Source organism: Rhea americana, unplaced genomic scaffold (assembly GCF_003343005.1).
Source record: "Rhea americana isolate MKP2758 unplaced genomic scaffold, rheAme1 scaffold_300, whole genome shotgun sequence".
Taxonomy (NCBI): domain Eukaryota; kingdom Metazoa; phylum Chordata; class Aves; order Rheiformes; family Rheidae; genus Rhea; species Rhea americana.
The window spans coordinates 136417-150793 of record NW_028186425.1 but is presented as its reverse complement, the minus strand read 5'-3'; the positions used below and the strand labels follow the sequence as shown (position 1 = coordinate 150793).

Below are 14377 nucleotides of genomic sequence, written 5' to 3'. Positions count from 1 at the left end.
CTTTTTCTGTTCTTAGGGGAAAAAACTCATTTTATACAGTACTCTTTTAGCCTCTTACTTGCTTTGTGTTTCTACAGGGACCAGGAGCAAAGGGGAAAGACTAAATCATGTCAGAGTTCTGGCTCATTTCTGCTCCAGGAGACAAAACAAATCTGCAGGCCTGGGAGAGAATGAACACAGTGACATCTAAATCCAATCTGTCCAGCAACAGCAAATTCCATATTCCAGACTTAAAGGTAAAAGGGGGAAGGGTTTGGATATGGGAAATACAGCAATCCCAGCCAGGGGTAAAGATTTTTCAGATTAATATAGGATTTCTCTTTTGGGATAATATGCATAGAATAGAAGAGGATTGCAATTACAGAATGAATTGTAGTCAGCTGAAAATTGATCAGAGAGAAGTCAGTCTGCTTGAGGCTTTTGTTCATATTGAGAGGATATAGGTATAAGAAGTGAAGATGACTAATTAAATAATCGATCTATTGCATTCAGTGTACTATTAATTCCCAGTCATGAAAGTCATACAACATTGTACCTCTTGGATCACTACTACCAAGGGAGTAGTTAAGTATCTAGAACTACACTAGTAAGACTGCTGACAAGAGAAGGTAGTCCCTTATAATTCATATTAGTCTGTGGGAAGTGGAGGTGTGTTTCATTCAGCTACATGACCAGGTGTCATATAAATAGGAATATTGTTAATCCAGGATTTTCACGTTTTTGCATTACTTAATCCTTATTTTAAAAGATATGCAACTTATTTTTATTTCAGTTGTGGGTATGAAAAATTCAAATACGTTGCATTAAAGTCAATAGATCTACAACAGATGTGCAGCTTGGTTCCATGGGGTTGCCATCACCCATCACTTACAAGGCATCCAGGATTTGGCCTTAATCCAAAAAAAAAAGTTGAAAATTATAACTTAAGTTATTCCAGTTACACAAGGATGTAAGTGAAATAGGAGTGTGGCATATTCTTAAATAACAATTTTCACATGAATGTTGCAGACTGGAAATGTTGTATTTTACATGTGTATCTGAGATAGCTATGATTTTATCATYTATGGGCCTTACCCAGCTGGTGTTGGTGTCAATTCATAAATTTCAAAGTAAAGCATTTGCAATATCTGAAGATGCAGCTCTTCTTATTTTACTAATTGTTTTCTGTAAAGTTTGTTTCTTCTCCTGTTCTCTTTCAATTTAACCCTTCATATAGTCTGCCACACTGAGTTGGTGATATTATGAGAAGAGGTTCRGTAATATATTGCAATACTATAAATGCTGGACAGAGAATCATACAAAAGCAGATATTGGACCTAGAGGAAAAGGTTTTTATGAGAGACTTAGTCTTTGGTAATAGCAAAGAACACAGTCAAAGACTCTCTTTGGAATAAATGTTGCTGCTTCCCTTGTTCCTCTCTGTACATAAGATTTGTCTTTTTTATGTATCTATTGTGTGCATTTCTATTCAACATTTTATGAGGTAAAAGATCAGTCCATGGTACTTGATGATTCAGGAATGAAAAATAGGAAGGAAGACACTGATGTGTGATCTTGAGACTATATACACAGTTTTTCCTTTATTGGAAAAAAGGTTTTTTTGCCCTATATCTCGTGAAAAGGAATTGCTACTACTTTCCATTAAATGAATACAGTTCTGTTAAACTAATGAATTCATAAATGCTAAATAGAAGTCAATATACCTAATACGCTGCCAACAGAGACTTTTCACTTCCTTATGCATTTTTTACCTATTTTTCATCTTTTGCACAGGTTGGGACACTGGATGCTCTTGTTGGACTCTCAGATGAGTTGGGAAAACTTGATAGCTTTGCTGAAAGGTAAAATAGATCTTATTTACTACATACAAATGAGAAACAGTCTTTTGTTTTTATGGGATGGTATGTCCTTGTGTTCACCTCAGTCTGACTCAGTTTAACCTGGACTGCAACTCAACTGAAGTGGATAGCTTTGTTTAACCCTTGTGTTGATTATCATAGAGTCATCACAAATAAAGGACCATTCCTTAAAATTTGGCTAAATTAAGTCAGTGACAGTGATTTGCACAGTGATCTGCTTGAGTGGTAGTTATAGGTGTTCAGGCCTTTGGTTATTACTGCAGAGATTGTTCATGCTGGAATGAAGTGGGAATGTGAGTAAGAATAGGGAGAAACAGTACCAATGTGAGTTAGCTATCCTAGCAGAAGGTTCTGCTGACGTTAAAAAATACCCAAGCAATTATGTATTTGGGTTTGAGGGTTGCAAAAATCATGCAGAACTTATTTTCAGAAGGGCATAACTAATTCCCAACTTTGTGAGGAATTAGGATATCTGAAAAACCTGCTGTAGGTTACGCGCTCAGGTTACTGAAGGTAAATTTAAATGAAATGTCAGTAGTACCTCCCTAGGCTYGCTATCTCCTTCTGTTACCTTTGTCATAACTTGGTACAGTTTATTGTTCAAGTTGAATGCCACTTTACTCCATTAATTGTCCCTTTAAAACAAGTARTGCCACTCATCGTAGTACATGCCATGGGCACTGAGCAAAGGGCTCAGTCAGGCCCTAACAGAGTAAGTTGCTGAGAAAAGCACTCTTCCTATTTGTCTTGTTTATCTATAGAGCTAAGAAATCAAGATGGATCAAAGAGTTTTAAAAGCAGGGAAAAGTATTTGAGAAAAATGCATCAGGGTGGAGTAAGAGCAGAGAATAATCAACACGAATGTATCAGCATGTAAAGTGCAACAAAGAAGTACAAAATCATTTTATGCATAAAATAAATGTCCCAGGTTTCRATTATAAATTGTTATTCAAAGGTTAAAGTGCCAAGCACTTACACTTAGTTGGAGTAAATGACATACAGAGGGTTACAAGCCTGTTTAAATGACCTGGGCATTTACATTCCTGCTCCTCTGACACAGCTACCTGCTGAACTGTTGCTAATAAACAAAACTGCCAGTAAAGCCAGGCAGCACAAACCTGTCAGCACTGCCTCCTGCCAGGACAGCAGAGAAGGGGCAAGAGTTTGCAGGGTCTATTGTTTCCACATACTTTTATTATTTATTTACACRGGGAGACAGAGTATTTTTCCATGTCACCATATGGTAGCATGGTGCTCTCTGAAGCTCACAATCCCCTGAGTGGCTCTTGCTCAGKGATTCTCCCAGCTCCTAGGTCTGCAGAGCATTCTGTGGTGTCCTGAGATTGCAGGATGGCTGCCCCCAGTAGTATAAGGGGGCCTAGCTGGTAGTGCTGCTTAATACACAGTATCATTTAAAGAATTATATGCTTTTTTTCTTTTTTTTAAAAAAAAAAGTAATGATATTGTGATACTTTCACAAGCAAAATGTGTGATTTTTCCAAGATGCTATAACAGGTTACATGGATTTATCTTTATACATTGTCTATTCATAGATTTTTATTTCTATTACTCAGCTGCAGTTTAGTTGAAACCCTCTCATTTTACATCACAGCATTTGAACATAATATTTGCTCAGGGTGGAATTAATCTCATCCAAATTTAGAGGTTTAAGAACTAGTTGCTGCCATAGTCAATGAGGCTCTTCYGTAGGATGATTTTCTTACCTACCTCAGACAACAGTGGTATTCAGGGAGGGGGTTTTGCCTCTCCCTGTATAGGTGACAGACTATAGCTAGTCAGACTTAGATGAGTGAATCCCGCTTGCATTTCACAGGAGTGAAGATGAGGCATAGAGACTAAACTAGGACTGGAGAGCACTTCTCTGGCACCTCGTGAGGCTACATGCTGGCCATATCCTATCATCTGCAGGGATGCCAGSGTGTGTTGGCCAAGTAGCCAGGTAGCCAGGTCTTGACTGAGCAACCAGAATTGTAAGGTGTACCAGAGCCCCCATTTGTCCTGCAGTCCTCACCTAGGCAGAGAGACTGCTGTCTCCCAGCTATCAGGTTAGCATCTGAGTGCCTCAACAGGAATGAATGTGAATCAGATCCATTGCAGTAAGTGCTGGTCTATATGATTTCCTCTTGGCTGCTTTGTCCGTTACGCCTTTAGCCTTTTGCTGCTGTTCTTACCCCTGGGCTGGAGTCTTGTTTTGTTCCAAGTTCCATTGGGCTTTCTAGGCATCATGAAGAAGCTGAAAGTCAGCCAGGTCTGAAGACTGAAAATTGCACAAGGTCTCAGCTGACACAGAGCTGCTGTGGTTGACTCCTGCATTGTATCCACAGCCTGAGCATAGACAAAATGCAAAGTTCTCCAGCAAAACTAAGCTGGTGCAGGGTCCCTAAGTAGCTGCAGCCAGTCAGTGAAAAACTAGAGCAGCCCTTAGATGGTAGTGAATAAGAGTGAAATAGTGCAGATTCCTCCCAAGGAATGAGGGATTTTTATCTGATTCACTAGTCACTTGCCTAGATTCTGAACTGCATCTGTCTAGAGTCATGAGAATAACAGCAATTCTGACTACTACYTTTGTGGCAGCATCAACAATCACTGGTCTTTCCTCCCCCATCACACRACGGGAAAACTTTTCCAAAAACTGTGAATTTCTTCACAGGAATTGAGATGGACAGAAATCTTTACCCCTATGAATTATTCCTTATAAACAGCCCACATATCTGCTTTGCAGCACATCAGTGAAACTCTTTTTCTCTGATGCTTTCATGGCATCTATACCTGACCTGAAATCCATTTCCTGATTCCATGATTGTGATTTTCTGACAGCCACAGGATGTCACAAGACACGTTGCCCAAACATTGCAATACTCTTTCATTCTCTAGAACAYCTTCAGCCACTATAGTTTCCTCTCCCTAAGCAAAGAAAAGAGAAAGAAACCTGCCATTATGCTCCATTTCATCTCACCACCTGAAGGATTATATCCATTTCATGTCTTTGCAAATTTTATGATCAGCCAGTTTATTTTCAGCTATTTCTTTATTTACCAGATGTAGTCAACTCGGAACTGTTAAGGGATTGAAGACAAATTATGCAAATGTTTTTGAGTACAGAAAGATACTGGAACAATGAGAAAGGTTCTTCAGCCTTTATGAAATAGGTACTTTGACTAGGGTTAGAGGGATGTGCTCCTGGAGGGGCTTATCCATTCCTTTTTAAAACAAGCGAAGAGTAGGTAACCCAGTGGAGAGAATGTTCTCCAGGAGAAGCTCTGTTCAAATCCCTACTCTGAATTGGGCAGAAGGAGAATTTGAGTCTAGTTCTCTCACATCTTAAAGAAGTGTTCAGTCTGCTAAACTAAAAAGCATAATGAAAGGCACAACCACCTCCTCCTACCTGTAAAGAGATCTCATTGCTTTTAGTAAAAAAGAAAAGAATGGTACTAAACATTCCAACAGAAATCTTGGAAAGTCTCTTTTTTCAAAAATGGTAAATGATGTAAAGGACTGTTTTTGTTCTTGCTTAGATTGCTTAGTAGTCACTGAACTGGAGGATCAAGAATTCCCCTGTCCTTACAAGGAGATTAAGACCTACTGCTCTGAGAGAAAGGCCAGGAAAACCCAGCAAAGAACCYTGTGGGTACAGCCACTCTGTAATGCTGGGCTGGCAGTGACTGGAAACYGTGCTGTGAGGGAGCCAGGCAGGCCAAGGATGTCTGGCCTTTGGGGCACTAGCACAGGCTCCCAGAGCAGGTGGCTCTTATGGCCACCTTGAGCTCAGATCCACTGAACATCTCGTGGATTCCAAGCTTGCTGCCCTTCCTGAAGAGGGAGAGGAATGAATGAGAAGAGAGAAAGCAAATCCCCYCAAGAAGTGGAATAAGAAGGAAATTCTCACTGTCAAACGAGAAAATGTTGTTGTGTTCTACTAAGTACTTTGTAAGAACCTTATTTTAGTAAGCCATAAAAATACAYGTAGTATCCTGTGGAAGAGATCTATTTCAGCCACTGTTAGTCTGGAATATTCTGTGTAGCCTCTGAACCCTTCATCATTGCTAGAGTTTTAAATATGTGTTTCTTTTCTTCTGTTTTCTTCTATGAGTATCATGAGATATAATGTACAGAAGGCTGAATCTTAACCTTGTGAAAGTCTAAAACATTTATTTCTTTTGGAAATGATATTGCCTAGAGTATGTTTACAGAGATAGATGTATTTAGAAATAAGGCATTTAGTTCAGCAATGTGCCAGAGGTCTATTATCATTTGTAATTTGAATTACAAATTGAACTGCCTTGCTTCAGAAGTATTTTGTTTGGCTATCTCCATGTTAATCAGAGAATTGTGGCAACTGTTCTATATTCATTTACTTTCTTCACTAACGAAGTTTCTCTTATTACACCTAAGCGTAATAAAGAAAATGGCCCAGTACATAGGAGAAGTTATGGAGGACTCAAAAGACAAAGTCCAGGAAAATCTTCTGGCCAATGGAGGTAGGTGCTGTGAATGTGAATACCTTGATGCTTGGTTACTGCCTGTGTTTGCTTCAGAATATGAACATATAGAATCCAAACACATTATGAAGGATAARCATCAGCAAGACTTTTAATAAACACATCTAAAGGCTGATCTCATTTTTCTCAAAATTTTTAGAAGTTTTGTCCCGTTCCAGTTTTGCTTCCAAGATGATGTTCAGTGTCCAGTACTCCTTTAAGGAAGGAATTTTTCCAGCACCAGACCTGAGGGGTGAAGAAGAAAGCAGGAGATATTCTCCTTCATTTCTAAAATAATTTAACTCTTTTGGAGGTCTCTATGGGCCTAGTCACTTACAGGCAGCTAAAGTTTATTCTATATGGTTGCACGACATCCATCAGAAATATAATGTTTCTTTCCTTTCTACAGTGCTGGGATAGAGGATGTGTTCAGACAGCTGTGGGTCTGTCTGACATCACAGGTGGATGTGGGAGGTGACAGCTCTGAAGCATGAAAAACTTCATTTAATGGAGAGTTATGAGTTGGTTGTGAGCAGCAAGATCAAAAATACCATGTTAACAGTCAGTGTTGCAATAGCAAGTGAGACCTGAGCAGTTTTTGATACTAAAAACTCAGTATATGTGTTTCTTCTATTAGTAGAACTACCCTGCTGTTCTACATCAGGCAGGTAGATATGTGCTCTTTATAGGCCTGTACAAGCAGCAGAACATAATTTCTCTGTGGCCCAGAGGGAAGGCTCTGCTGGGCTCTGTCTGTATGCCATTTCCTCAGGGAAGCCTGGACTGCAATCACAAGGTTGTKCCAGAAGCTGAGATGATGTGCACATGCTACATGCTACTCCTGTCRCGAATGAATTCACTTTGGTTTCTCTTCTGACATCCTGCCCTGGCTGGCAGCAGTTGCATAGCAGAGGATAAGAGCATGCACTGACAGCAGAAGCACTTCTGGCATGACAAAGGGCTATGGGAGCAGAAGTACTCTATCGTATGCACCCTTGCATCATTGCTAAGTAGTCAACATGGTGCTRTTATAACTTCCATGGACTTACTTCCTACCTTCATCATATGATCCTTAAGGCCCTAAAGGGAATCTGTATCAAGGACAAAACTAACATATGAAGACTGATGGCTCCCTAACAGGGATCTCCACACATCTCTTTAGATCCTGAGTGGGTTTCAGGGCTGCTGAAAAGTGTGGTTTTACCCAGCTATCCAGGAAATGTTAGAGCGAAGCTRGGTGCCTTACACATGCTACTACAGGCTTGTAAAGTGTTACCTTTAACTGGCAGAGGAAGAAGCTAAAAGTGCGTATTCCATCAGACCCTTTAACTGCCTGTAATGTACTTCACATCTGTGTGAGTATCTTAAGGGGAGGAAGTTCTTTTAGAATGTCGTTCTTGCATGAAATAAGACTGGCATTTGATGAATATAACTGCTTGACAAGTACAATAATCTCAYTTATTGTGTTTCAGGGCTAAAGGACAAAATGAAATATCTAAAAAGTATGTTGAGAACTAGTGATTGCAGTGTTCTTGCAAGCATGCATTTGTGTGTATTAGTGCTAGAGACAAGTCTTGGTCTGGTTGTAGAGATACAGTGATCAGGTTACGATGGATTTCTCAAGTAACAACCTCGTAGCTTGATCACGATATCCCTATGACTTGAGAAACAACAGGTTTAACTTATTTCCTTTATTTCCTCTTTTTACATCATTTTGCTTTCCTGTCAGCTCTGCATGTGTTGTAATAGAAGGATGTGGAAATTACTTGACTGTACATTTTACTAATTTCTGTCCTCTGATCATCTGAGTGATTCATAAGACTTCAACCTTTCAAATATTTTTGATTGTGTATTAAAAAAAATTAGTCAGTTTTAGTATAGAAGGATTCTCCTAATATATTTCAATGTCATTCCTTGTAGACAGCAACAACATAGTTGTAGGGATTCTTCCTCTTCTSCTTTCCAAATTAGGAAAGGAAGGATCCTAAAATTGAAGACTTCTTTGAGGTCATAAAGTCAGAAATGAGATTATAACATATGACCTCATGCTGCACGGTCCCATTTCAGACTATTAAACCATTCCAACTCAAATTTTAAGTTACACTATGCAAGCTGTCCCATTTTAGCTCATTTTGTGTATATTCCCAACAGCAGTTTAGCCCATATACTGACTAAGTGGTGGCTGGGTGTCTAACAATTGTTTTGTTAGCTTTGTGCAAAGGAACACGGAAAGTAGCAGAAAAATACAGCTCTTTTAGCTAAGTGAACACATGTACTACATCTCAGTGGGCAAAAGCTGAAAGCAATATGGAGCGGTCTCTCTTATAGAATGTGTATTTGTGTATTATTGGAATTTCAGAATATCACAGCAGCAAAAAATGCTTTCTTGCACATGATGGAATCAAAAACGTGAAGTGTAAGTAAAGCTCTTCTTCAAGGGTTCAGACCAAATTCTGTTCCACTTACAGTGATGTTAATCCAAAATTAATTTTAAATTTTGATAATCAATGAAATAACTCCATTCTTTACAATGAGCTTAAAACTGTGATGAACAACAAATTAAAATGAGAAGCATGAATATTTTGAAGAATAAAGAGTTTTGTAGGAACATTTAAAATAGCCTTTTACAGTAAGGTAAGTAAATCAGAGGTTTCAGCCTGTGGGCACAGGGCACAGTGGAGCAGGAAGTGTCTCTTTTGGATGGGCATCTATGAAATATATTTTAGAAGTGGCTTGACAAGTTCCATGAATGAAGGGACACCATTCCAGGAGTGTCAGGGCTCTTTAATACCAATACTGCTTGATTATTTGAAACTCCRTTCCATTAATTTGTTCACAGAAGGGAAGTTTTTGCCATCCCCAAGAGGAGGCTGTTTAACTTCCCTGYGCCACTGCCAGAGCACTGCCAGTGCACTGCTGAGGGGAAAGGTTGTAAAATGAGTTGAAGTGTCATGCAGTGCACAAGTGCCTGACATTTGTATTCTACTGAGATTAAAGACATATAAGGGTGGAAAGGGCATGTGTATGTCTTGAGGGAACTTTCATATCTCCTCAGCTATAAATAGGGCGSTATCTGTCTTTAAAGAGTCAGTACGTGAATGCACTGTTCCTCCACACAGCTGTGTAATACCATTGTAATACCAAATTCTTTGMAGGTTTCATTTCTGATGAATTTAACTAAGGCTGAACAGGAAAGCTTAGGAGAGAGGCAGCAGGATGAAATCCTTTAGTCATATCCACATCATATCCCTCACCCCTTGAAACAGGCACCAACAGAACTGTTGCATGAAGACTACTGAATAATAGTGCTGAAAATGCTCCCATGATCTTTGTTTTTCAAGTTTTTTTTGATTTCCTCCCTTTCTCTTCAGAGACTGTGAGCAAAGGCTGCCACAAAACTGTGCACGCAGTGGCTATGTGAGAGCTCTGAAGTTTTGTCCCTGTCCCGCACATTCCCTGTGCAAGAGAATCTGCTGTTCCCTCATCAGACCTGGGAGGAAGGGCTACATCTTTGCCCTGTGACTCATGTACATTGAACGTGTGGGAAGTTTACATGGCTGTTTATGGTTTTGAAGAAAGAGGGGGAGAACTCAGTCACACCAGTGCTATCTACCTCCTGGACAGGGCTATCCTTTGATAAGGAGCCTGTGTCCTTCTAACACAAGACTTTCCATGCTTTGGAAATCTAATAAGGTAAACTGACTCTGTTGTAGGGTGAGAGAAGCCCATGGAAAGGATAGTGCTCTCCTGCCAAAGGTATTCAGTATCACACCACATAGTGTAGTACCGTCAGCCTGGTAGTGTGGCAATTAAGCAACTTATCACAATCCTTTTCACATAACTCACTTCACAAAATTTTTCCCACACCCTGCAAGACCATCCACAAGAAATCATGCTCAGTCCTTGCTGCATGTATGAGCCAACTCTTTGGACAAGGTAGCAAGGAGCTCTGAGTAGTCGCAGCATGTCCCCTCCTTTTACTTAGCACCTTGACCTTCATTTATTCCCCATTTCCCCAGAGCAATTTTCCCAGATACTCTCCATGTGCACCTTCTTGGTCTGGAAGCAAGTCCACCTTGTTGATGTGAGTTGGTGCCTCCAGCTTATTTGTCCAGACACTAAGACAGTGTCTGCTGCCTTTTCCAGCCTTCCTAACCTGCAGGGTGAGAGTCCCAGCCCCTCTGTTTTTTGTATCAGGTTTTGTGAGTTTTCCCCACCCCATGAAATTGCCCAAGAATGCTGTAGGAGGGTGTTTGGCATCCTAAGGGTCTCTGGGCTCCACTAAGACAAAGAGCTGTCCACTTGATTGTGCGAGCTGTTGGAGGAGAATTTTTATTTGGTACCATAACATTCCCAAGCCTTAATGTTTTCTGGTGCTAAGGAGCCTTGGTCTTCAAATGAAATAAAACAGCTAGAGCTTGTTCTAAGAGCTGGATGTCCTGTGCATCATTTGTCCTCAGTTCTTGGAAGAAGCTAGGGCTCTTAGGGTTCAAGGCTGACTTGTTTTGGAGGGCCATGCTCTTAATATCTTGGATCAAGCTCTCAACAACCCTGAATATTACTACAGGAGCTGGACCCAAAGTATTTTTCTAATAGCTCTTGCTGAGATTAAATTCGGGCATACTGAATCCCTCACCAAGACTGAGATGTGTTACATGACCTATTTCTACAGTGTACATTGGATGCACATTGCTTTGTCCTGCTGGTATAGCCGATTTTGCAGTATTAGTGTTAACAGATGTAGTGCAAAAAAATTAGATTCTGGTTCAGCTTTTTCCAGGTTTGGAGTATGATTTGTGCATATTAGATCAAGATCAAATGGATCCAAAACTATCTAGTTCAAATACACCTCTAATGTTAATGAAAATTACATCTAGAATACAGCTGGGACTGCTACCCGAAAGTAACCAGCTTGATTTAATATGTTTTTTTGTATTTTCAGTTGACCTAATTAGCTATCTGACCCGGTTTGAGTGGGACATGGCCAAATATCCCATAAAGCAGCCACTGAAGAATATATCAGAAGCATTAGCAAAGGTAAATTATACTCTAAATTGTTAAAATGCACCAGAATGGGGAATCATGTCTTTTTGAAGTTTTTGGTCTCCTCTCACGAGAGTCAATGAGAGTTTTGCCTTTGGTTTGGGCACAAACAGTCTCAGAAGCACRCATTATGTGCTGAAACAGTTGGCGTTATTTTAATTTCTTAAATCTTCTGGCATTATTTCAAATTTTATTATTTTATTATTTTAATTTTAATTTCTACTGTAATAATACTAATATATTGAAACCTGTCCATTCCATAAACATATGACACTTTATCAGATTTTGACATGCTTTCTTCACTTTATTCCCCTTTATAGTAATATTTTATCATTTTTAGAGACTGCAGTATTATTTTCCATGTGGAGTTTTCTTGCAAAATTATTGRCCTTATGTTAAATCAAACACGTTGTAAGTTGGAAGAGTTATTTACACTCTCAATTCATTGGAGAAGGAATGATCTGTTGTATGATATTGCTAATATATGAAACAATTAACTTGCTCCTTTAGGTACAACTGTAATACACACAGTTACAGCTAACTGAATCCTACTTTCTGAAGAGGTCTTTGCCACAGRGGAACTCGTTGGCATCTAGGTCTGATATTGGCTCACTCATGGCCATAACCGGTTGCTGTACAAGGGGCTGCTGACAGCTGTCAGSTTCTTTCTTTACAGCGCAGAGGTAGAGGGAGGAGGATGAGAGCAATGCATCCCAAGCATCTAGATGAATGGCTTTTTTTTACTTTGTTTCTAGCAAATCACTCAGATAGAAACAGACCTGAAGACCCGTGCAGCTGCATACAACAACATTAAAGGAAATTTGCAAAGCCTGGAAAAAAAAACTATGTATGTACAACACATGCCTGTCCCCATCTCTGCTGGCTGAATTGAGTAAAAAGCATGCCCGCATTCACTTATTTTCAGTGGACCATGTGTTCTGATGGGAACAAATCTGGTGTCTGGCTTTGGGGCATGCTAGCCCCTCCCAGACCCAGTGGAAGATAGGGGAAGCTGTTGTGATCAGCATGTCTCAAAATCAGCTTATGGGAGGCTGCAGTTCCTCATGATTTTRGGGGCAGTGTCAACAGATAGTCTTGGGAAAGGATCATAACCAAATGCTCCTGCATTGTTCTGACAAGATTTCAGGGAGTCATAAATTAGATCAACTGAGTCAACTGGGTGAATTCCTTTGCAACTCAGAGCTGTTTCCAACAGGAGATCTGTAAATGGTGTTCCAGCAGGTCAGCTTTACAATATTTTAGGCAAAGGCTGAATTCTCCTTCCCTGCTGTGCTTACTTCAGCAGCAACCCRGTTAGTYCTTCTTTTCTTTCTTTCTTTCATTCTGTTAGTGGGAGCAATCATAGRTAACTCACTCAGGCCTTCCCAAAGGTTTTCTCTCTTCTCTTCAGTTGCTGATGCTCTTTACCTCTGTCAGTGCTGTTATGTGGATTTTCTCCAGGGTATGACTTCAGAGAATACTTAGTTCTTGTACTGTTCCTGTAAGTAGTAAATGTAGAGCAACTTAGAAGATGCTGTGCAAGCCCTCATCCAATGCATGCTCATGAGTGCCACTCTTTCCTACACAGGCTCATGCTCTAGGCAGAGTGTGTTGGTCCCTGCCTCCCTGCCACTGCAGGCAGTGCAGCTGGCAGCCTGCCTAGAAACCAGCCCTTATATTCCCTGCTCACTTCTGCAGCTTCTCTCCAGCTCCACAACTCCCGTGTCAGCTTTAGGCACCCGAAGAGAGGCAAAAGGTCTGTGTAGGACTGTGAGCAGTGCAAGGGCTCTAGGAGGGTGGCAAGGGAAAAGAGCTGAGAGCTTATGGTCCATGTCTATCTCCCTCTCACAATGCTGTCTGCCTTTAAATACTGGCCTCTTTGGTGTGAACTTGTGCCAGCTGGCTTAGGTTTAACAAACAGCTAATGAGATATTACTGGCCATGTAATTATTGTTCAGACTGGCACAGCTAACCAAAAACTGGTCCTTCCTCACACTTGCCCCACAGGGCAGTGACAGGGAGGGCAGGTACTCTCTTCTCATGCCCCCCCAGTCCCTCCCTGCTGGGCATGCCYAGCCAGCCCTACTCATCTGCACTTACTAGGTGTGCAGCTCTAGTGCGACTTTGTATGATTAAATAGGCCTAGGCTGTAAATAGATACCCTCCCCAGGTCACACAGTACCCGCATGTGAGGCTGCTGCTCCCACTGTCCTCAACTGGAGGTAAGCTCTGCATGCTCATGCGAGTGACAGCTCATCCGATGCAGTCTAGATATGCCAGCTTTGCTATGGTGGCTCAAGTTTACTAACATTGTTTACCGTAACTGAAGTGTGGTTACATAGGCAGCTTAACATGCAGCCTTGAAAAAGCAGGTACCTCCAGCAAGATGTAGCAATGACTAAGGGACAAGTGGTAACTTCAGACATGCACTTTTCCAGCATCTGCACCATTACTATAAAAGCAACAGCAGCAGAATAGTAGAATTTCACATAGAGAAAGAGCATAAACTAGCCTAGTGCTAGTCACCAATATTCTGGCATTAGAGTTAGTCGTTTTTTTTCTTTCTTTCTAATTGCCTTAAAAAATCACCATTCTAAATGTGCAGACGTTGTCTTTAGCCACCTTCTTCCTCATGTTCCCTTCCTCAGTATATACTGCTACATAGCAACTGTACATACAGTGCAGTACTTCCAGTGTGCCTCTGCTGGGTTCCTGCTAATGTTATTTCTTCTTTGTGTTGTTCATTGTAGGGGAAATCTACTGACCCGGACCCTAGCAGACATTGTGCACAAAGACGACTTTGTTCTGAATTCTGAGTATCTTATCACACTCCTAGTCGTAGTGCCAAAGTAAGGCTATAATGTGTGCACATGTGCTCAAGTGTGCTATTGAGTTTCAGGCCTAAACACTAGATCCAAGCGATATTAACTCTTTACAGAGTGGCTTCTCAAACAGCCTCCTGGCAGCAGGAATAGT

At 40.6% G+C, this 14377-nt stretch overlaps 1 protein-coding gene across 2 annotated transcripts in view; it reads left to right on the top strand.

Moving 5' to 3' along the window:
- The first annotated feature begins 81 nt into the window (after positions 1 to 81).
- ATP6V1C2 (ATPase H+ transporting V1 subunit C2) overlaps positions 82 to 14377 on the top strand; it is an 18903-nt gene continuing 4607 nt past the window's right edge. The window contains exons 1-6 of one of the 2 annotated variants that reach the window (XM_085309704.1): positions 82 to 236; positions 1774 to 1841; positions 6273 to 6358; positions 11301 to 11395; positions 12157 to 12248; positions 14152 to 14250. In XM_085309704.1, coding sequence (XP_085165830.1) covers positions 108 to 236; positions 1774 to 1841; positions 6273 to 6358; positions 11301 to 11395; positions 12157 to 12248; positions 14152 to 14250 — 569 coding nt within the window. In that variant the 5' untranslated portion in view covers positions 82 to 107. The remainder of the gene's footprint in view (positions 237 to 1773; positions 1842 to 6272; positions 6359 to 11300; positions 11396 to 12156; positions 12249 to 14151; positions 14251 to 14377) is intronic. The other variant, XM_085309705.1, reaches the window with a different exon arrangement.